This window comes from Coregonus clupeaformis, chromosome 16 (assembly GCF_020615455.1).
Source record: "Coregonus clupeaformis isolate EN_2021a chromosome 16, ASM2061545v1, whole genome shotgun sequence".
Taxonomy (NCBI): Eukaryota; Metazoa; Chordata; class Actinopteri; order Salmoniformes; family Salmonidae; genus Coregonus; species Coregonus clupeaformis.
The window spans coordinates 44,229,755-44,252,648 of record NC_059207.1 but is presented as its reverse complement, the minus strand read 5'-3'; the positions used below and the strand labels follow the sequence as shown (position 1 = coordinate 44,252,648).

At 45.6% G+C, this 22,894-nt stretch overlaps 1 protein-coding gene across 4 annotated transcripts in view; it reads right to left on the bottom strand.

Moving 5' to 3' along the window:
* Positions 1 to 1,142: 1,142 nt before the first annotated feature.
* LOC121584982 (clathrin heavy chain 1-like) overlaps positions 1,143 to 22,894 on the bottom strand; it is a 34,993-nt gene continuing 13,241 nt past the window's right edge. The window contains exons 2-35 of one of the 4 annotated variants that reach the window (XM_041901269.2): positions 20,834 to 21,041; positions 20,126 to 20,128; positions 19,932 to 19,934; positions 17,867 to 18,135; positions 17,528 to 17,689; positions 17,173 to 17,286; positions 16,447 to 16,620; positions 15,997 to 16,194; positions 15,514 to 15,714; positions 15,158 to 15,310; positions 14,699 to 14,821; positions 14,157 to 14,294; positions 13,909 to 14,073; positions 13,618 to 13,798; positions 13,299 to 13,462; positions 12,846 to 12,971; positions 12,526 to 12,668; positions 12,109 to 12,343; positions 11,897 to 12,019; positions 11,586 to 11,731; positions 11,240 to 11,423; positions 10,845 to 11,037; positions 10,475 to 10,632; positions 10,169 to 10,333; positions 9,947 to 10,054; positions 9,598 to 9,765; positions 9,352 to 9,501; positions 9,061 to 9,192; positions 8,844 to 8,954; positions 8,569 to 8,739; positions 7,864 to 8,085; positions 5,665 to 5,691; positions 3,483 to 3,558; positions 1,143 to 3,226 (exon numbers count right to left, since the gene is read on the bottom strand). In XM_041901269.2, the coding sequence (XP_041757203.1) occupies positions 3,105 to 3,226; positions 3,483 to 3,558; positions 5,665 to 5,691; positions 7,864 to 8,085; positions 8,569 to 8,739; positions 8,844 to 8,954; positions 9,061 to 9,192; positions 9,352 to 9,501; positions 9,598 to 9,765; positions 9,947 to 10,054; positions 10,169 to 10,333; positions 10,475 to 10,632; positions 10,845 to 11,037; positions 11,240 to 11,423; positions 11,586 to 11,731; positions 11,897 to 12,019; positions 12,109 to 12,343; positions 12,526 to 12,668; positions 12,846 to 12,971; positions 13,299 to 13,462; positions 13,618 to 13,798; positions 13,909 to 14,073; positions 14,157 to 14,294; positions 14,699 to 14,821; positions 15,158 to 15,310; positions 15,514 to 15,714; positions 15,997 to 16,194; positions 16,447 to 16,620; positions 17,173 to 17,286; positions 17,528 to 17,689; positions 17,867 to 18,135; positions 19,932 to 19,934; positions 20,126 to 20,128; positions 20,834 to 21,041 (5,016 nt within the window). In that variant the 3' untranslated portion in view covers positions 1,143 to 3,104. The remainder of the gene's footprint in view (positions 3,227 to 3,482; positions 3,559 to 5,664; positions 5,692 to 7,863; positions 8,086 to 8,568; positions 8,740 to 8,843; positions 8,955 to 9,060; positions 9,193 to 9,351; positions 9,502 to 9,597; positions 9,766 to 9,946; positions 10,055 to 10,168; positions 10,334 to 10,474; positions 10,633 to 10,844; positions 11,038 to 11,239; positions 11,424 to 11,585; positions 11,732 to 11,896; positions 12,020 to 12,108; positions 12,344 to 12,525; positions 12,669 to 12,845; positions 12,972 to 13,298; positions 13,463 to 13,617; positions 13,799 to 13,908; positions 14,074 to 14,156; positions 14,295 to 14,698; positions 14,822 to 15,157; positions 15,311 to 15,513; positions 15,715 to 15,996; positions 16,195 to 16,446; positions 16,621 to 17,172; positions 17,287 to 17,527; positions 17,690 to 17,866; positions 18,136 to 19,931; positions 19,935 to 20,125; positions 20,129 to 20,833; positions 21,042 to 22,894) is intronic. The other 3 variants (XM_041901271.2, XM_041901270.2, XM_041901272.2) reach the window with 3 other exon arrangements.

Here is a 22,894-nt window from a genome sequence, read left to right as displayed (position 1 = left end):
GGACTTATTTGATTATTTAAGTATCGCAACATATCTTAAATTATACACTGTTTTTTCAGTACATGAATTTATAACTCTGACTCACTGGTACAGGGATACATACGAGTTATATTCCTCTAGTATGTTTTTATTCTCTGTGTAACATTGGAGTTTCTTCACCATTCTGTTAGTTGTTGTCAGTGGTGAGACAGTAAAGTCTTCAAAATACATTTGTTTAGTTTTGAACACAACATAGGTAATACTTGGTATATGTGTAACATGGAAATTGTGCTCCTGATTGCATTGTTAGCGCATTATATGTTTGGCAGCACATGCACAGACATCAGCATATCGCAGTTATGTTTCACATCATCATCATCAACCAGAGCTGTGGGATCCTGTACCATACATCACAGTATAAAGTGGAGAGAGCCAACGTCCATCTTGACTTGGTTATTATCAGATAATACGACTCTAGGAGAGAGGAGGAACATAGCAAACCTTCCCAGTCTTGGTGTTGTCAACAGATCCCTACATGCTTGATAAACTACACACAGTCAGTACACCATAACCCCAGTATAGTACTGTATAGAGTTGCATCTCCAACACATGGTACCTGTTTAGATCTCTATTGCACAGAAACAGTCTTGAAACAAACGTGAACAATGACTCAAATGTGAAACCTCCTCCTGTATAAGGCCTAGCAGTGCTTAGGAGAGGGTGGGGGCACTCGGTGCTGCGCCCCCTTCACCCGCCCCCTCTCTAGCTCCTCAGTAACAAAGTCTCTGTACCATCAGTGCTATATTATAATCTCTAGAAAAAATAATGATAAAAAAAAAAAAAAAAGAGCTGTTCTATGGTTGATAAAGTCTATAGAACATGAATAGAATACCTGGACAGAGAGGTGTACTGTACGTTAGCTACGTCTTATTAGTTATTTTCTCTAGGAGCTAAGCGCTGTCGTCATGCTGTGCGGTGGTGAATGGCGGGTGGGCTGGTCAGGTCAGCCTAAGTAGCGGGGTCAGTTAGCCTTGCTCTAGTCCAGGGTTCTTCAATTCCGGTCCTGGAGGGCCGAAACACTTCTGTTTTTTATTTCTACCTAGTAGTTAATTGCACTCACCTGGTGTCCCAGGTCTGAATTAGCCCCTGATTAGAAGGAGAGGATGAAAAACAGAGGTGTTTCGGCCCTCCAGGACCAGAATTGAAGAACCCTAGTCCATTGGAGAGGGATGGGGGATCAAGAGGAGGTGGGAGCGAGAGGAGGTGGGAGCAAAGTGGAGGTCTTTTTGGTTGAGAGATTTGGGTGTGGGGGTTAGGAGTGTCCATAGGTGGGCTAGGTGTGTCTCAGAGTAGTGAGATTAGGTGTATCAGGGGTTTCAAGGCAGGGAATACATATAGAATCCATAATCAAGCTCTATGTGTATGTGTATCCCAGTGCAGGGTAAGTGTGGTTCAGGTTGGGGCCTGAGGTTGGCCGAGGGAGGTGTGTTAGGAGCTCCAGGTAGAATTACCGGGACCTTAAGGTCTACATGATCTGCGTCCCAAACGACACCCTATGGCCTATATATACTGCACTACTTTAGGCCAGAGCCATATGGGCCCTGGTCAAAAGTAGTTGACTATACAGGGAATAGGGTACCATTAGGAACGAAGACTTAGTTTAGCCCTAGGGGGCTGGGTGGGGTAGAGGTGGTCTACATGTTGTAGCCCTAGGGGGCTGGGTGGGGTAGAGGTGGTCTACATGTTGTAGCCCTAGGGGGCTGGGTGTGGTAGAGGTGGTCTACATGTTGTAGCCGTAGGGGGGCTGGGTGGGGTAGAGGTGGTCTACATGTTGTAGCCCTAGAGGGCTGGGTGGGGTAGAGGTGGTCTACATGTTGTAGCCCTAGGGGGCTGGGTGTGGTAGAGGTGGTCTACATGTTGTAGCCGTAGGGGGCTGGGTGGAGTAGAGGTGGTCTACATGTTGTAGCCGTAGGGGGGCTGGGTGGGGTAGAGGTGGTCTACATGTTGTAGCCCTAGAGGGCTGGGTGGGGTAGAGGTGGTCTACATGTTGTAGCCCTAGAGGGCTGGGTGGGGTAGAGGTGGTCTACATGTTGTAGCCGTAGGGGGGCTGGGTGGGGTAGAGGTGGTCTACATGTTGTAGCCCTAGGGGGCTGGGTGGGGTAGAGGTGGTCTACATGTTGTAGCCGTAGGGGGGCTGGGTGGGGTAGAGGTGGTCTACATGTTGTAGCCCTAGAGGGCTGGGTGGGGTAGAGGTGGTCTACATGTTGTAGCCGTAGGGGGCTGGGTGGGGTAGAGGTGGTCTACATGTTGTAGCCGTAGGGGGGCTGGGTGGGGTAGAGGTGGTCTACATGTTGTAGCCCTAGGGGGCTGGGTGGGGTAGAGGTGGTCTACATGTTGTAGCCGTAGGGGGCTGGGTGGGGTAGAGGTGGTCTACATGTTGTAGCCCTAGAGGGCTGGGTGGGGTAGAGGTGGTCTACATGTTGTAGCCCTAGAGGGCTGGGTGGGGTAGAGGTGGTCTACATGTTGTAGCCGTAGGGGGGCTGGGTGGGGTAGAGGTGGTCTACATGTTGTAGCCGTAGGGGGGCTGGGTGGGGTAGAGGTGGTCTACATGTTGTAGCCGTAGGGGGCTGGGTGGGGTAGAGGTGGTCTACATGTTGTAGCCGTAGGGGGGGCTGGGTGGGGTAGAGGTGGTCTACATGTTGTAGCCCTAGGGGGCTGGGTGGAGTAGAGGTGGTCTACATGTTGTAGCCGTAGGGGGGCTGGGTGGGGTAGAGGTGGTCTACATGTTGTAGCCCTAGAGGGCTGGGTGGGGTAGAGGTGGTCTACATGTTGTAGCCCTAGAGGGCTGGGTGGGGTAGAGGTGGTCTACATGTTGTAGCCGTAGGGGGCTGGGTGGGGTAGAGGTGGTCTACATGTTGTAGCCGTAGGGGGCTGGGTGGGGTAGAGGTGGTCTACATGTTGTAGCTGTAGGGGGGCTGGGTGGGGTAGAGGTGGTCTACATGTTGTAGCCCTAGGGGGCTGGGTGGAGTAGAGGTGGTCTACATGTTGTAGCTGTAGGGGGCTGGGTGGGGTAGAGGTGGTCTACATGTTGTAGCCGTAGGGGGGCTGGGTGGGGTAGAGGTGGTCTACATGTTGTAGCTGTAGGGGGGCTGGGGGGAGTAGCCTGGGGCAGCGTATCCGTAGCCTCCTGGGTATCCTGGCTGGGGAGCCACTGGAGCAGAGCCTGCCGTCAACATCAGCTGCTGACCTGTATGTACACACACACACACACACACACACGGTTAAACATACAGAATTGTTACCATTTCATCAATAATAAACAGCTGGCTTTTTGCGTTGCACTCAAATTCCCATACTCATTCCCCTCCCTATGCCAACTGATTCCCCTCATGGATATGAAAGCTTAACCAATCCTTTTAATAGGCTAGAAGGAACCAGGGCAGAGGGACAGGAGTGTGTTTGGGATTTGGAATGTATCATATAAACTGCATTACCGAACCTACCGAAAACTATGGGAGTGGGTTCTGTAACTTCTTCCTCTGTCTTCCTTTGGCTTTCTGACTCCTCCAGTTTGTCCACCTGAGAACAGAGGGTAAGACAGAGGTCAGAGAGAAAAGCCAGTCAGTCGCCTAATGGATGGGCTCACTACAATAAAAAACTGGCGTTTTCTAAAAACAAAAAATATCTCTGAATGTTCTACAGAGATCAATTCAGATAATATTTGATTGGTGAGGTTAACTTTTGTCATGAAGACAACAATATGCATAATATTGTACTTCACCTTTCAATATCAGAATTTATAGACTAGTATCTATCTAGTATCTATTTCTACATCTTAGAGAAGATGCCATGCGGGATTGGTGAGAAACTACAGTTTTCCTTACAGGTGAGGGAGCATCTTTAAACTACTCTAGAAGCACTGTATACAGGAGGGCTTGTGAAAGTTAATTGTGTATTCTCTGTGGTGGAGAAGCTTGGCCCATGCCAAGATGCTGACACATTTATTCAAGCCTAGAAAATGCAAATACATCCCAGTCCAGGAGCAAAACAGACAAACCTAAATCACAACTTAACATGCTTCAGCTACAGGGCACTCCTTGCCTAACAAAATGCAATATTTCATCAACTCATCAAGAGCGGTTTATCAAAAGTATTTTGCTTGGTTAAGAGCATGCATCTTTTTGAAACTGTAAGTGGTAAAGTGAACTGCTATCTAATCCAAAGCTAGTTTGAGGTAATGTTGCTCAAGTAAACGTGCAGCCATCTTCGCAGACAATGCTTCAGAAGTGTGAGCAGTACAGTGTCCAATAAAGGCTAAATAAAGCAAATCAAGCAAGGTTTCTGATGTATTCAAGAGGCAAACAGAAATGGTTTAACGTAATTCATGTATTGTAATAAAGTCATATAATTAAATAAGTTATTCCAAATTGTCTATTTTTGCCATTTAGAATCTCTGTTTTGAGTAATAATAGCTCCATGTGAAGATGTGACTTGTCTGTACAGACAATTAACTAAAACGAACTGAAGAATTAGAATGTCATAACTACAAAATAAACTGGCAGTGTGAATGGTAAGAATTTCAGCAGCAGAAAATAATACTACAAGGGAGTATGTGCCTCCTCTGATAAATAACATCATTAACATGTATAGAAAGCTAATTAATGGTGTGTATCCCAAATTGTACCCTTTTCCCTATACAGTGCACTACTTTTATGGCTCTGGTCAAAAGTAGGGCACTAGGTTCTCTAGTGGCTGTACAGCTAGCTAGTGGCTGTATACTTAGGGGATGCTTCTCAACATGTGGTATTGTGCACTACGGTGTTACTGTACATAGCTGTTAAAGCTATATGAGAATACTCCGACAGAACTGTGTGTGCAGCACGGGGCTTCGACTCAAGTCCTCCAGGGAGGGCCAAGTGTCTGGTGCTCTTCATCTGCTGCTCATCTAACTAGGGGAGTACAGCATGCTCTCTGGCAAATCACTGATCAGTTTAAAGGCAGACATAGGAATCCAGCAGACACTGCAGTCCTGGAGCTGCTAACTACTAGCCTGGTCCCAGATCTGTTTGTGCTCTTGCCAACTCCATTGCGGTCATTAGTCAGGCCAAATAAGTGACAAGGCGTTGGCATGGTAGAACAAACAGATTGTCACTCAGGCTAGCTGACTACTGATGTGGAGGATTATAGTGCAGCACCTTCTTTCATGTGTTGCTGTTCTATCATACTGTTCCATCTTCTATCATGTGTTACTGTTAACCAGGACCTTTATCATGTGTTACTGTTAACCAGGACCTTTATCATGTGTTACTGTTAACCAGGAGCAAACAGTCTGGGATTATCAGTTAGAGGAGAGACCAGGGGGGGGTCCCAGTAGGCTAAGGGTGGCCAGCCCTGGTTCTAGGGGGTTGAGTGTGAGCATGGCTTTTGTTGCCCTGCTCTTACACATCTGATTCAGTCTTCAATCTAGAAAGACAAAAAGGCTTAATCAGGTAGGTTGGTGTTGGACTGGAACAGAACCCTACACCCCCTGTGACACTCTAAAGGACCAGGACTGGTCAGCCCTCAGTTAAGGATTCTCAGTCTACAAACAAGTCCATTCTAGGTTCCTACATCAGAAACCTAGGGTCTATGTTAGAACAGAAAACAGACAGAACAAAAAGGAGATAAATAAAGAGAGCCAGAGACCGTCACCTTCTCCGCAACCTCATCAACCTGGAAGAGAACCCACAGAGGTGACCTCACATACAGTGGGGAAAAAAAGTATTTAGTCAGCCACCAATTGTGCAAGTTCTCCCACTTAAAAAGATGAGAGAGGCCTGTAATTTTCATCATAGGTACACGTCAACTATGACAGACAAAATGAGAAAAACAAATCCAGAAAATCACATTGTAGGATTTTTAATGAATTTATTTGCAAATTATGGTGGAAAATAAGTATTTGGTCACCTACAAACAAGCAAGATTTCTGGCTCTCACAGGCCTGTAACTCCTTCTTTAAGAGGCTCCTCTGTCCTCCACTCGTTACCTGTATTAATGGCACCTGTTTGAACTTGTTATCAGTATAAAAGACACCTGTCCACAACCTCAAACAGTCACACTCCTAACTCCACTATGACCAAGACCAAAGAGCTGTCAAAGGACACCAGGAACAAAATTGTAGACCTGCACCAGGCTGGGAAGACTGAATCTGCAATAGGTAAGCAGCTTGGTTTGAAGAAATCAACTGTGGGAGCAATTATTAGGAAATGGAAGACATACAAGACCACTGATAATCTCCCTCGATCTGGGGCTCCACGCAAGATCTCACCCCGTGGGGTCAAAATGATCACAAGAACGGTGAGTAAAAATCCCAGAACCACACGGGGGGACCTAGTGAATGACCTGCAGAGAGCTGGGACAAAGTAACAAAGCCTACCATCAGTAACACACTACGCCGCCAGGGACTCAAATCCTGCAGTGCCAGACGTGTCCCCCTGCTTAAGCCAGTACATGTCCAGGCCCGTCTGAAGTTTGCTAGAGTGCATTTGGATGATCCAGAAGAGGATTGGGAGAATGTCATATGGTCAGATGAAACCAAAATATAACTTTTTGGTAAAAACTCAACTCGGTCGTGTTTGGAGGACAAAGAATGCTGAGTTGCATCCAAAGAACACCATACCTACTGTGAAGCATGGGGGTGGAAACATCATGCTTTGGGGTTGTTTTTCTGCAAAGGGACCAGGACGACTGATCCGTGTAAAGGAAAGAATGAATGGGGCCATGTATCGTGAGATTTTGAGTGAAAACCTCCTTCCATCAGCAAGGGCATTGAAGATGAAACGTGGCTGGGTCTTTCAGCATGATAATGATCCCAAACACACCACCCGGGCAACGAAGGAGTGGCTTCGTAAGAAGCATTTCAAGGTCCTGGAGTGGCCTAGCCAGTCTCCAGATCTCAACCCCATAGAAAATCTTTGGAGGGGAGTTGAAAGTCTGTGTTGCCCAGCGACAGCCCCAAAACATCACTGCTCTAGAGGAGATCTGCATGGAGGAATGGGCCAAAATACCAGCAACAGTGTGTGAAAACCTTGTGAAGACTTACAGAAAACGTTTGACCTGTGTCATTGCCAACAAAGGGTATATAACAAAGTATTGAGAAACTTTTGTTATTGACCAAATACTTATTTTCCACCATAATTTGTAAATGAATTCATTAAAAATCCTACAATGTGATTTTCTGGATTTTTGTTTCTCATTTTGTCTGTCATAGTTGACGTGTACCTATGATGAAAATTACAGGCCTCTCTCATCTTTTTAAGTGGGAGAACTTGCACAATTGGTGGCTGACTAAATACTTTTTTCCCCCACTGTATATTGGGGTCAAAGGTTATAGGAAGTGGTGTCATTACTAGATATTGTTCTAGAGGAATGCTAGTCTTCCCGACTCCTTAAAGAGTGTCTCATGTTTTAACTTAATTACAAACACAAAGTGAAGAAATACAAAATAAGCTTTCTCTAGCAGCGTTATCGCCATATTTAAGTAAACTTTCCACTATTTTCATTTGTATTGCCAAAAGTATTTATTAATCTCTAAACCCTATCTGCTTTTACAATACCTACAGAGAGAAGGTCAAGGACAACTGTCTGTTTCTTAAAGGAAGAGAAAGATATCTGCAAAAATGTACCTGTTAAGTTAGCAGGAAGAAATCCATTATTTAGCTTACTACATTTTCACCCACTGAAATTAACATTTGGTGTACGTCCCAAATGGCACCCTATTCTCTATATGGTGCACTACTTTTGACCAGGGCCAATAGGGCTCTGGTCAGAAGAAGTGCATTATATAGAGAATAGGGTGCCATTTGGGACACACCATGCGCTTGCTGTGTTTGGAGCAGGACTGACCTTGGTGAGGTACTCCCTCATGACTTGGATGAAGTATGGCATGGCAAAGTCCATGATGTTGTGTCTCCAGGCCAGCTCCAGCACCACATCAGGGTGCAACAGGTCGTAGGAGGCAAACAGACAGGCAGCGAAACACTCCTTCCTTCCCTCCTCCAAAAACCACTGCAGCAGGGTCTCAGCCAGCTCAGCATCGTTAGACTCAGCAGCGTACAGCATTGCATCCTGACAAACACACACAGTAAGAGGGGGGTTGATTGATTGATTAAAAGATTGATTGATTTGAGACCGCAGTCGTGTCTCTGCAGCATACAGCATCCCATCTTGAGACAGACTGACAGGGGAAGAGATGGATGGATGGATGGATGGATGGATTGAATGATTGATGAAACATGGGAACATTTTGATTCTCACAGATGTTGCACCAGTGGTTACATATCATTCCAAAGCTGAAAAGCTACGGAGGAGAAAACTGAAGGAAGACACTTATTTCAACAGGTTGCAGTTGACTAAATATTCACAATTTCCCTCCTCCAAAGCGAAACAGTGCCCCCATCAGGCTCTTGTCAAAGTAGAGTGAAGTGTGACAGGGTCCCACAAAATATTTACAATGCAAAACAAGAAGTAAAAAACCCTGTGCACAGCAGTGCGTCTGGATCCAGGTGCTGGTTTGGCAGGAACAACTAGTATTCCCCCAAAAATGTTTACCTTGTATAATTTGTCCTTCTTGCAGAGTTCCACGCTCTGTCTCCAGCGGTTGTTACCTTTGTAGAGGTATGCTGCGATGCGTCTGAACTCAATCAGTTCATGCTTCTCCAGTCTCTGGGCCAGACCAATGGTGTCAAAGTTATCATATGCATCGATAGACGCCCTCAGACCCTATGGACAACACAGACACGCAAGTAATGCTTACTGGAGACCACAAAATATAATGCCATAGGACAACATAAGGGCGTAACCATAACACACACACACTCCCTCACCTGGTAATCCTCCTCCTCTGTCAGTAGGTTATTGAGGGCCTCGTTGACTCCCTTGTTGTTATGACTCTGGACTGACCTCAGGTAAGGCTTTACCAACTTCAACTGGTTCACCTGGAGACACACACGTCATATTATTTGGTCTTGTGTTGCTGCTAAATCTGCAGTGTTGTATTGTGTGATCATGTTTTTCAGTCAATTCCGGGTTTTGATTGATTACCTTGGTGAAGTAGGTGACCGTGCGGCTGTGGTCTAACCGTGGTGACAGTATGGTCAGAAGGCTGTTCGTCAGCAGAGGTTTGTAGTCCAGGTAAAAGGAAAGGGATTTGTAGTACAGCTCCACATTGGCCACCTAGAAAGAGTCATACAACACAATGAAGTTCCTTGTGGAGAGAGGTGAAAGAATTAGAAAATGAGATAGAGCTTGGCTACAGTTGTAGTTAGAATACCTTTAGCCCTTCAGTGAGGTTTTCAACTATTTTGTGAGTGAGGACTGACGAGGTCATGTTACCTTGGCAATGATGTCCTGGAACTGCACCTCCTTCCATGCCTCAGTAGGATGTGACATCATCGTGAGGACAGCGTTGTCATATTCCTCGTATTTATCATACAGAAACACTAACTCCGCCCACAGGTGGGACTGCTCTGCCGCTCGCAGCACCTGATTGGACAACCACAGCAAGTGAGGTCACATAGACATGACAGATATGGGAAAATATAAATAATTTACAATAGTTTTATTTAGAGAGAGACACACCTTAGGGATGTTAACGCGGGACCAGAAGAGTTCAAGGTGTTCTCTCATCTTCTGGGGTTTAAATTTGGAGTAGAGGATGGCCAGCTCTGTGAACATGCCCATGTGAGCGCGCTCCAAACCCAACGCGGCCTCCAACAGGGCTATCAGCTCCTCATAGTAGCCCCGGTCCTGATACACATAGACACAAACATGAGTTAACCACAAACAGACACTGTACCAAAACTATCTGAAAACATTCCCTTTACCTGATAGTAAACTATAGAGGGCATCAGCAGGTGACTGATACAGGGTATTTACTTGATAGTAAACTATTGAGGGCATCAGCAGGTAAACGGTACAGGGTAGTCACCTGATAGTAACTGATGAGCTCCTCCAGTTCATCAGCGTGGATGACAATGTGTAGACCACAGATCTGAGCCAATCGAAACTCTTCCCCATCCACACACGCACAACACACCTTGGGAGAGAGAGATCGAGCTAAATCATGATAAACACAACCCAACAAATGGAGATTCCATCTATCACTTACACGTACAGCATAACATGTGTGTGTAAGAATGTTTAGATGTACCTCCTTCCAGGTGCGTGTGCTGTTGGCTTTCCTGGCGCTGTCCACAGCAGCTTGGTACTCTCCTAGGTGTACCAGCGTGGATGCCAGGCGGGCAAAGTTGGACACGTTATTATACAGCAGCTTGGCAGCATCGTACATCCCTTCTTCATAACACCTATCTCCCACCTGCAGGAGGAGAAAGAGAGGGTGAGATGGAAAGGGAGGAATCAATGGAGAGTGAGAGTTCAAAGTTGAAACCAAAGGTCTCAGTGAACAAAACGTTACATGTTGATAAATGTGCATTTTGTATGTATTTGACACATTTACCTGTTGTATATGGGCGTTGTTAGGGCCGCTGACAAATTCCTCTAATTCGGCCAGTCTACCAGTTTTAGCCAGAGCAAAGATGAGCTCTGTCTCTACATACGACTCTCTGGCCTTCTTACGAGCCAACTGAAGGAACTTCACCAGGTCCTCCCAGTTATCTACAATACACACATTATACACACACACACATCATAAATTATATACATTATGCACACATACAGTGCATAGGAGGCTTCAAGTGAACTCTTTTTGGACTTATCCCCACTACTGCCCTTTTGGATTTATCCCGACTAATGCCTCAGTTTCCTTGCTTTTCCATGTTCCTGTCTCTCACACAGTGCAGGTTAGTTATGGTGATGGGTTGTCTTACTGTTCTTGCTGGCAGCGCTGACCACCTCCATGTAGGCTGACGGGTCATCAGCTTTGATGTAGGAGTCAATGGCCTCTTTAACAAGGTCTCTCTGGAGCTGGGCTCTGGCCAGCTGACTCCATACTGCAGCCTCATTGCAATGCTCTGCAAACTCATAGGCTCTGTCCAGGTTACTGATATGCTCGATCAGGACCTAGAGAGACAGTTGGTCAGTATGAAAATGCTGTGTGAATGAGTAAGTAGCACAAAGAAAAGTAAATAAAGAGGTCCAATGATAAAATATTTGTAAGGTGCAGAAAGAAAAGTAAAGTAAAGAAAAGTATTATTGGTGCTTTGAAATAAAGAGGGTACAATGATTAGCTAAATATTTGTATTATATTCAGAATCTTGTTAACCTGAATGGCGGAGGTGTTGACGTCAAACTTCTTGAAGATGGCGAAGGCCTCCTCGAAGAGCTCGTTACTGATGGCGATGTTAGCAATGTCTGGGGCGTCGTAGTTGTCCAGGCGGTTGATGTACTCCATCACACGCGTCCGGTCTGCCTTGATGGCCGTCAGGATCAGCAGGTTCTGGAGGTTTCTGGGGGAGAAACAGAGAAGATACACAGAGGCTAGATAAGACTTCCACTACAGGTATTCGTAGAACATTTGAAATATTTGAGTCTTTTCAACCTCAACGCTTAACTGTGAGGCCAAGTAAAGTGTTTGAAAAGTGTTTGTGTGTGCGTGCATGGTGACTGACCGATGCTCGCTGAAGATTGAGTTGTCCAGTACGATCTTCTCCAGTAGTTCGATGAGCTCATTGGGCAGGTCAGCTGTCATAAAGGCCTTGACCGTCACAGACACCTCCTCTGGGTCCTGGGTCTCTGACAGAGCTGTCTGCACCACCTGGGAAACACAATGAAACACAGGTCATAACACAGGCAAATACAGGGAGATACAGATCAGAACACAGGGAGACACAGATCAGAACACAGGGAGACACAGATCAGAACACAGGGACATACAGATCAGAGATACCAACATAGTGTTATCAGAGGGTATTCTACTTACCTGGTCTATGAGTTGGCGTCTATAAGGGTTGTTCTCCTCTAGAACGTTGGCCCATAGTTCTGGGTCTTTCCGTCGGACCAGGTAGCGAGCCTCACTCTTGAACAGGGAGTTCTCATTGCACACCTACAACAGAGCAAAATGAAACCAAATCAATCAGTGCATCATAGTCATCTCCCTTGGGTGTGTGTGGTGTGTGTGGTGTGTGTTCAGACCTTGATAAGGTCCATGTCACACTGGCCCCTCTCATAGGCGACACAGGCGAGGTGGGGATCTCTCTTCTCACAATACCTCCCCACTACAGCGCTGTCGTAGAAGGTGTTCTCCTTCAAGAAGCGCTCCGGGGTGTTGTTACTGTCAATGTAGATCTTAGCCAAGGCATTATGGGTAGCTGGCTCCTCACAGCCCTCGTGGATACGAGACTCAAGCCACGGCAACAACAGTTTCAATCTGGAACACACACAAAATCTCCTTTTGAGAAACCCTCTTGAAACATTTTGTCTGGGATCTTTGAGGCATTGCCTCACCAGGGGGAAAGAACAGGCCTGAAAGTTCTGACAAAGTGTTCTCCCCATTTGAAGTATAGGAGCCGACAATGTTGGAGACCACATGCGTAAGTGATGTGTCTGTACCTGTTCCTCTTCTCCACCTCTGCCACCAGCTCATCAGTGGAGAACTGTCCTCTCACCACCATGATCAGGTTCTTAATGATGTCTTCAGCACAGTCTACATCCAACAGACCTCCTATCACCACAGGCAGACGGCTGGGGTTCACCTACACAAACGTCAATGCGAGGCAATGACAATGTCAGGCAATGGTAATTACAGCAAAATTAATTATGGGATAGTGCTATTGGTAAAACCAACAAAAAGGTATCTTGACATTTCTCATCTTCCTTCCCTGCAGTGCTGTGTTCCTCACTGTGCCTACTGCCAGGCTGATGTCTTTTACCTTCTGAACGTAGATCTCTATGTACTTCTGCAGAGTGTTGCGGTAGAGATAGAGCACCAGGTCATGGACAAAGTCAAAGCGGTCACACACAATGATCAAAGGCAGCTGGTCTGTCAATTTAGCCTCCTGATGGGAGAGAGAGAGAGGCAACACAGAACATCAATAGTTACATTTCATTAGCATTTTCTTGCATTTGTAAAAGGAAGCTGAAATCCCATAAAACAACTGTGAAAGGTGAGAATTCAGTCTGGTACATGTAATTTCCGATCTTACATGTAACTGAATGCTAGTGAACCTGGTTTGTAGTCTTCCAGACTAACGACTGTGCTAAACATTTGTACTTATTTTATTATTATTATTTTTTTTACATCTGAGTAATTTAGCAGACACTTATCCAGAGCGACTTACAAATAAACGTTCACCCAACCAACACTGCTAGGGTAGCCCTCGTACCTTGAGGAAGTTCTTGACCCTGTCCGGGTCGTAACAGTTGCTCTCTCTACATATGCGCTCCACTTCCTTGATCTGCCCTGTCTTACAGGCCGCCTGGATGTATTTAAAATGGACGTCAGGGTCCTGGCTGAAGTTCACTATGGAGCCCAGGAAGTAGAACAGACCTGGGAGAGGAAGAACACAGTTTCCCTGTGAAAACATATGGTAGCCTCGGCTCTAGTATCCTAGGCTGTGCATGTGTGCCTGGGTCTGCGGCTCTAACAGCTGGACCACAAGCTGACACGTTTTAAAACATAAGAGAAGCAAGACCCAGACGTACCCTCGTAGCTCTTGAAGGACTCAAAGAGCTCCACCAGGGCGTTTGTTCCCAGCTGCTCGTGGTATTTAGATGCCACCTGGACACACAGCTGAAGGTTCTGTCTGATGTTGGCTGACAACATGGCCCGAAGACACTCTACTGAGTCCTCTACTGACAGGGCGCCAAAGAAGTTCACCAGCCACTACAGGGAGAGAGGAGAGGGTTAACACACACACACACACACACACACAAGAGTGAGAGGAGAGAACAAGAGAGGTTACATTTGAACCCACCCCACATACACCTACGTACCTCAGGGTTGAGCAGGTGAGTGTGTACGACAGCCCGTTTGATGTCGAACAGGTCAGTGTAGTGTTCTAGAGCCCTCTGTAGTAGCCCAGCCTTCTCACACAGCTGGGCGATGTGGGCACGGTCATAGTGACTAAACATCTGGTTGCCAAGGATTGCATCGGCAACCTGGATACACACAGAACCAGTTACAACACATACTGCACCAATAGAAACACAACAGACATTATGAAAGGTGTGTGTGTGTGTACCTGGGGGGCATGGATGAGGTTCATCTCCAGTAGGCGTGTCTGTAGGTGTCCCTCGGCTGGCTGGTTGTTCTTCAGAGCGTCCAATAGGAAGGAGGTACACTGCTGAATCAGACTTCCCTCCATGAACACATCCACTATCTACACCAATCACAAGAGAGAGGGGGGACATTAGCAGCCAATAACAATAGAGAAAGAGGTAATCAAGAGTCACAGGGACATTATCCTGCTGAATAAGGAAGTGCATTGCTGGATTAGATTGGATGAAGTTGCCTCTAAACTGCTGATTCTAGGAGTATATCCCAAATTGGCACCATATTCCCTATATAGTGCATTACTTTTGGCCAGGGCCCATAGGTCTATGCTTGTGGACAACTTTTAGCCAGAGCCAGTTAAGACAGAGGAGGAGGGGAAAGTTGATATGCCCTTAAAAGGAGGAATAACAGACTGGGAGGCCCCACACTGGGCAGTGTGTGTGTTCATGCAGGCGTGCGTGCATGTGGGCCAGTGCATGTAGGTGTATCAGTGCTATGTGCGTGTGTTACCTGGTTGATGTTGGCCAGGGGCTCCTCATCTGCGACCAGCATTTGAGAGAACTGTAGACCCTGGTCTGGACTGACCCGCATCACATTCCTCAACAGAAACACCCAGTCTGGAGAGTAGCCCACCTAGGAGAGGAAAGAGGGAGAAAGAGAGAGAGAGAGAGAGAGAGAGAGTCCACATAACAACAAGACAAGACAAATGGGCAAGCTGACATTTTTAAAATAGGTACTTCAGATCAATCAAATGTTCTACTAAAACAGTGTTGTCTTATTCAATCATGATCATGACAGAATGCTATTAGATACTATGAGAGTTGTGTGTCCCAAATAGCACCCTATTCCCTTCATAGTGCATTACTAGCCCTATGGACCCTGGTCAAAAGTAGTGCACTATATAGGAAATAGGGTGCCATTTGCAACACATCCAAAGAGAGGTCCATCCATTCTCAGAGTGAAGTGTACCTTCTTGGCGTAGAGCACTATCTTCTGGAACTGTCCGGTCTCAGCAAAGCACTGGATCACCTTGCTGGGTACGTTGGCCCTGAGGTAGACACTGAGGGCTAGAGTAGGATCTACTGCCTTAACCAGGTCACCAAGCTCCTCAGAACACTCCAGCTACACACACACACACATTAGGCAAATAAACTGTAGCTATACTGCAATTTCAGGCTAAATATACAAGCACAAAGGGAATCGATTGAAAGTCTCTATGGACCCTGTTAAGGGACTCCTGTTTACATACAGTCTTAGTCTTGACTTGTGTGTGAGCACTGTAACAAGGCTGCCCAGTGCACTGCTCCATCCCCGGTCAGTCCTACCTTGTCCTCTTTCAGCCACTTCTCCAGCAGCTGCTTGCGTCCCTGCTGTAGCACGGGCCTGCACAGCTCCAGAGACTCAAACTTGTTGAGCTGGCCCTGGTCCAGCAGGATGCCAAAGTACTGCAGCAGGGGAGAAGCCTGGCCCGGCTGGGCTGTCACACTCTGGAACTTACGGATGGTCTCCGCTGTCCGCAGGATACCCTGGAGGAGAGGAAGAGGATAAGATAGTTCAATGTTATTGTTGCTAAGTGTATAACAAAGTTAAGGAGCATCCATTAAAAGGCTGTATTTTCCCCTCCTAGGGTTACAAAATTCCAGTAACTTTCCCCAAATTCTCAGATTTACCAGAAATGCTGGTTGGGGGTAGGAATCTTCACACCAGGATTTTGGGAAATTTTAGGAAAGTTACCGTAATTTTGCAACCATCCTTCAGCGCAAACCAACCCAACAGATCATCTCCCCTAGTCCTGGGGTCTGACCTACCTTGGGTGAGGATGCGGCCACCTTGGCAGCCTCGGAGTAGGAGCCCTGGGCGAACAGTGTGTTGAACTTCCTGGCAAACAGCTCCTCAGCCCCGGCCAGGTTAGAACGCACGGCCATCCTCAGGCCCAGGTCTGGGTTCTGTAGCACATTGGTGGCATAGTTCACTATGTTCTCCTCCTCCACACACACTGACAACACCTGAGGGGGGATGCAGAAAATGTATGAATCAAATCAATCAATCATGGATTAATAACTATTTTTTTTAAATGATTTTCAATAAACGTAAGAAAGAACATGACACAAAAACTCATTACAAAACAAAATATAAATATTTAGCTGGATAATGTGTATATTTGTACATGCTTTCCCTGGTATCCACCCATAACAAAATAACCAGAGATCCTGTTGTATACATCCATATTGTAATTCTAATGGGTCTGACATTCTTACCTGTCCCTTCTTGTTAACCCCGATGATGCCGGAGGTGAGTTCGTGGGGGGCGGTGACGAAGATGGTCTCTGCGCTGATGCGGTTCATGTAGATACACACTCCTGACTCCAGGTCATACAGGTGGATGTAGCCATACTTAGTGATCAAGTAGATCACACCGTGCTTGGTGCCAATCTGAGGACAGAGAAACAGGGGATACAGAGATTATACCCTCTGTATGGGCCAAAGACACCTAGGCCTTTTCATAGCAGTGTAGAACACCAATGTCTTATCAAAATTATTGAATGGCAGTTAAATGTTTTAATAGTGGTCCTCTGTGGTCTTCTGTAGCTCAGCTGGTAGAGCACGGCGCTTGTAACGCCAGGGTAGTGGGTTCGATCCCCGGGACCACCCATACACAAAAATGTATGCACGCATGACTGTAAGTCGCTTTGGATAAAAGCGTCTGCTAAATGGCATATTATTATTATATTATTATTTATTATTATTAATAGTTAAAGAATCCTGAACATAGAGATGTGTGTGCAGGTTACTGGTAAGTAAGTGTTGCCAAGAGAACAGAAAACAAACAGCTTCAGTTGTACTGGTTAAATATTAATAAAGAAAACCTCCCAGCAGATTCAGTCTGGCTCTACTGATATGCTGCATTCACTCATTCATTCATTCAGGCATTGAGAGAAGCACCCTGAGTGGGTCCTTCCCTGGTGGGTCTTTAGGGGTCCTTACCTGCATGGCGACAGGGAAGTCTGTCTGAGCCTCAGGAGGGAAGAACACGTCAACCGCCTTCTTAGTAAATGGCTGGTTCCCTGTAGCCGGCTGTCCCACCTCTATGATGTGCAGCTGGAACACAACATGACCACACATGTCAACATAGTGACCACATACTAATCACACATACTGACCGTATGCATTTTGCATTATGACCATATAGTAATCATCATCATCATTCGACTTCAGAAGAGTCAACCACAAGCTTCCTCCAGTTTCTACAGTCACAAACAATGCTTACAGAGGGTGTCCTGGTTTGTTATGGAATTAATGTTCACCATGCCTGTATACCCCCCCAGTGTCCGGTTCTCACCTTGCCCCCAGCCTGGCTGCGCACAGCGAAGCAGAAGAGAGTGGAGGCTTTGGTGTTGCCCTCCACCTTAAACTCTCCGAAGGCTGCAGCGTGGCCCTCGATGGGCTGGGACACCTTCCTGTCCACAGAGTACAGCTGCATGGCCCCCACCACACGGTTTTGCTGCAGGACAGAGAAGAGGGGATGTCATCACTATCTGAACATGCTAGAAAAGGACCGAAGTACGATGCTTTTAGAATACAAAACGTATACCGTATGTCTGATGTGTGCACACACTGTGAAGTATGGGTGTGTATGTGAGACAATAGAAGGCTGATCATAAGGAGAGTGTGTGTGTACCTGTGCTGAGATCCCTATAAGGAGGAGCCACTTCTGCTGTTCGTCTGCTCTGTAGTTTATGATCTGGCATCCGGCCAGACTAGCGTGACGATCAAACACTTTGATTGGCTGCGAGTCCCCCTCCATGCTCCAATGGTAGACAGCCACTTCAGTCACCAAGGCGACAGTGTTGACAGAGATCCACTTCCAGAACATGACTTCCTCAGTCATGGTGTGGGCCTTCATCTTACTCTTCATCTCAATGTTGAAGATCTGCAGGCACTTAGCAGCTGAGAGCAGAGGGAGGGGAGAGGGGGAAAACAGTGAGACACATCACATTGTTTTGCCCTGAACCTGAATGAAGCTAATACTAAACTGTAGCTAGTGAACTCTATCTTTGGGTTGCTAGCTGCCTATCCAGGATCATGGACTTCTTTCTAGGTATTCATGAGATTTGTACTTTGCACAAATCTGTAGTTTGTGTAAACTATCCCTTTAAGTTCACAGCAAACTGGCCAAACTGGATTTCTATGATGGGTCAAAAGTGTTCTATTTCCCTGTCCAGTGAGAGAGTGAAGGCAGTGGGGATAAAGAGGATGGAGATAGCTAGATAACACGCTCAATGACCGATTTGCAACTCTTCCCCAGGTTGTTGCTTTAAAAGAGAATGTGTTCTCAATCTCCTAGGTCGTGAAATAAAAGGTAAATCAATAAATAAAGACATACAAATTTGCCACACAGGGCCAAGTATTCTTAACAGAGGCATAGCTATTTAGACTATTTAGAAGAAAAAGTGAGAAAAGGCTACTAGAATCAGTGTTGATGCCTACTACTGAACTGTTCTAGTCTCTGGCATGCGGAGAGGAATCAGTGTGGAAATCAAACTCCATACTTTACTAACCTCCCATATCACAACCAGTTTAAATGGAACTAAGCCTAAGGGACAGCATTTGAAGATGAAACTATTACTGTAGTTTCAGGTTTAGACAGTGAGCAAGGAACGGAACTGGTTTCACAGAGACTATAACATGTAGGTGAAGAGGTACGACATACCTGGTACACTGTAGAGTGAGATCTAGTGCTGGAGATGAAAACCTCTTACACACACACTAGGGCTGGAAATGAAAACCTCTTACACACACACTAGGGCTGGAGACGAAAACCTCTTACACACACACTAGGGCTGGAGACGAAAACCTCTTACACACACACTAGGGCTGGGCAATATGGGCAAAATATTCATTTCCTGCACTCATTTGCTATCATTTACACACTGTGTCATGTTTCCATTGTCTTAGTGTGCCGCTATTCCCATCAACAACAAAACATCCTTGACAGAACAATCATTCTCCTCTGACTTCAATTGCAGTTCTTACTTCCGCCACTAGGGGTAGTCAGACGTTTGTTATTGACGTGCTTGCAAGTTAGCTAGCAGTTCTCTTCTCAGCTGTTAGCAGTTTCTCACCAGCGATAAAAACAGATGATTGCCATAATTTTTTCGAGTCATTACTGAATTATTTAATCTAACAATTCAAACATTAAAATACAGTTATAGAAGGTAAAGTAAAAATCCAAACCAGTCCGTGAATGAATGCCCTTATATCATTTATTTTATGGTTTACTGCCCAGCCCTAACACACACACATACATACACACACACACACACACACACCTCCCAGTGTGTATGATATCTGATGGTGCATACCAGACACAGTCTACCAGCATACAACAGGTCATGCTAACACGTGTATGGTTCTCATAAAAGTATGTGAGGGTGTGCGTGTGGGGGAGGGGGCTGTTTTGGGAGAACTCTGACTGAAACTGAAAAGTTCTAAATCTTGAGAGGTCACAGTCAGGGGGTGTGGGGGGTTACCATGTGGGACAGTTACAATGTGTGGATTCAAATGTACAGAATCGAATGCTCCTCTGTCTGTCCACAAAACAGTCTCATTGATCCGGTTACTTGTCAGAAGTGACCAGAATACATGAGTTCAGTGGGTTAAGAAGGTGGTGAAGCTTTTATGAGAAAGACATGATGACCAAAGACACCACGGACGGACGGACAGGCAGACAGACAGGAACTCACCGTCTGAGAGGTGACAAGACAGAATGCAAGGGAAAGAAAGCCAAGAGTCAGTCAGAGAAAAAGAGGAAGAGAGAGATGAAGAAGGAGAGATAGGCAGACTTCATGGAGAGAGAGAGAGAGAGAGAGAGAGAGAAAGAGAGAAAGAAAGAAAGAAAGAAAGAAAGAAAGAAAGAAAGAAAGAAAGAAAGACTCACCCTCTGATAGATGACAGAAAGCAAGGGGAAGAAAGCAAAGAGTCAGTCAAAGAAAAAACGAGGGGGAAGAGAGGTAGAGAGAGTTGTGCAAAGTCTGAAGAGAAAGCATCAGAAGTAAGGCAAACCGATACAGACATGAAGGCTAAAGCGCTTGCGTTGTGGCTCTAAGGGCTAGAAGCAGTGGCGGAAAATCCATTTACATGACCAATTTAGTACATTTAGGCAATATGTCTGAGTGCACTGACTCCTGGTATTTATAGCATGGGAGGGAATAGTGCATTATAACACAGATACACCCAACACTGCTTTTGACAACTATGTTAAAATATGTGTGAATACTATGCACGCTAAAGCAGACACATCTATTGTTTTTAGGGAACTTTTTCAGAACAAACATGATGAAATAGGCTGCTCATATACCTGTGTACTGTAGTAATGCTGCAATTACTCTAGTAACCGCATTGGATTAACAAGTAACTACTTAGTGAGTGCATTGTAACAGAGCGTTTTTGTTGTTGTTATTACACCGGTGGAATAAGGAGCCCAGGTCAGGGAGCGGGGTCATATGGTCATAGTGTGAGTCCCAAATGGCACCCTATTCCCTACATAGTGCCCTATGGGCCATGGTCATAAATTGTGTGCTACATAGGGAATTGAGTGCCATTTGGAAGGCAACCATAAGGTTGTGGGGTCGTGGTGGTAGCCTACCTTTGAGGGCGATGACCTTGCTGGCAGGGTTCATGATAGCACTGTCAGCGGAGATGGGACGTCTGCTGGGATTATTGGGGTCGGCCATGTCTATGATCACCACCTGGTTCTGCTCGCCCACCTTCTCCCGGATGCAGATGAACTTGTCAGACTCCATGGTCAGGTAGCTGAAACCAATGTTAGCCAGGTTCACCCCCAGGTTCTGCAGCTGAAACACACCGCAACACACACAGCCGTCTCAACGGATTGGGTATAATTTGAACTCTTTTGGGATAGTTGAAATGTGTGCCATTATTGCTCATATCTAACCACTCCTTTAGGGCTTCACCAGTGTTTAGGGGTAGGGGATACAGACTAGAGTTTGGTTTGGAATTGGGAGTGCAGTCAGTGGCGCAATGTAAAGAGATTAGGGTACAACTGCAGAGAACACCAGTGTTTTCCACTAGCACCGGTTGACGGCTACACAGCCAATTACAGAGTCGAGGCCTTTTCAGCTTAAATTAACTAGGCTACTTTTCATTTCGCTAGTCAGAAAAATAGTCTGCAAAGCCCTCTCCCGCTAGAATGAACGATATGCATCTTCTAGTAATCTATTGATAGGACAGGCGCCTGCCAGTCACAAAAATAGTGATAACAGGGAGACACTGCTGGTTTGAAAGACTGCTGTCTGTCCCGCCTCTGGATACCTGGGTGTGTGTGCTGTGCGCGCTGTGATTGCAGTCGAATTTCTAGACCGAGGGAGAAAGCATGAATTTGCACGTCCCATAGAGCCTAATATAATGCGGTAATGATGAGTCGAAATCCACTTAGCCTATTGTTTTCTGGCATATTTATTTATTTTCTTTCGCGTGCAGGGTCCGACATTAAATCCTTAAGTCTATTGACGCACCCGTGCATCAATCTAAGTAACATAATACAAACATCTCTATTAAAATCCGTTTCACGGCCTTCCGCATCTGCGGTGGAAGGTGGCCGAGCTACAGCGGTGTCTCAGACCATGAGACATGCAGAAAATCGGTCTTCTCACGAAAACGTCTGTAACATCCTAATGGTTTGGCCTTCACGATGGTGTTCTCCGTTTTGCTCTACGACCCCCACAAGCCCCACAGGACTCGCCTGAAGTCGGTAACGCTTTATTGCCAACTTCTGTCTGTAGCATCCGAATAGTTTGGGCTACAAATTAATGACCCCAATGTGGAAAGGGCAGCCTTCTCAGTCACGGGACATAAATATAAGCGGTTAAAAATGTGTCCCCAAAAAATATTTCCTGAGCTTTCTTATATATATCCTAGATTTAGGGCAGACACTTCAAAACCTTATTCCTTATGATTTATTTTCTGACTTTCTTTTTTTTACCATTTATGAATGTGTTATTAAATGCGTTTCTATGGGCTATAGTAGTAAAGCACAAATTCAATAATTTATCAAATACGTTTTGTATATTTTTTATACCTAAAGAGGTCCTAAAATTCCAAATGAAATAGCCTAGCTAAATGATCCATTGTAGACTTTTAGAGGTTAATGATGGCCCGCAGTAAAAACATGTGTTGGGCCAGTGGATCTTGTCAGGGCAGTAACTTTTCAACGCATTTTTGCATTCCAGTTCAACATGTACCTGCCCTGTCGCAGTTTACCATTGAAAACCATTGATGACTACACCCGTAAATGTCATGTAATTTGTATTTGAGCAATTGATTGGCCGTTCATTCAAGCACCACCAAGCTCCCCGCAAATCACTTCACCAGCAATAGCCGTCATGCGTTGATGCCTTCACACAGCACATGCAAGCTGTCCTGAGCAAAAATAAGCGCCCAGCAATCTACTCGCTGAGCTGATTTATTTAAGGTAAAGTGATTTACAAAAGTAAAAATACTAGCAATGTGCTGGCTCCTGTTGATAGTCTGCAAAAAGAAAGCTACAAAAAAAGACACCTATCATTCCTCTTGGCTAGCCTACTGTAGCCATGTCGATACCGCTTTTGGAACGTTTGTCTTAAAAAGGGGCTGCGTCCTATTTTCAAATGTCAAAATGACATACTTTAGAAACAAAAATGAATGCAAT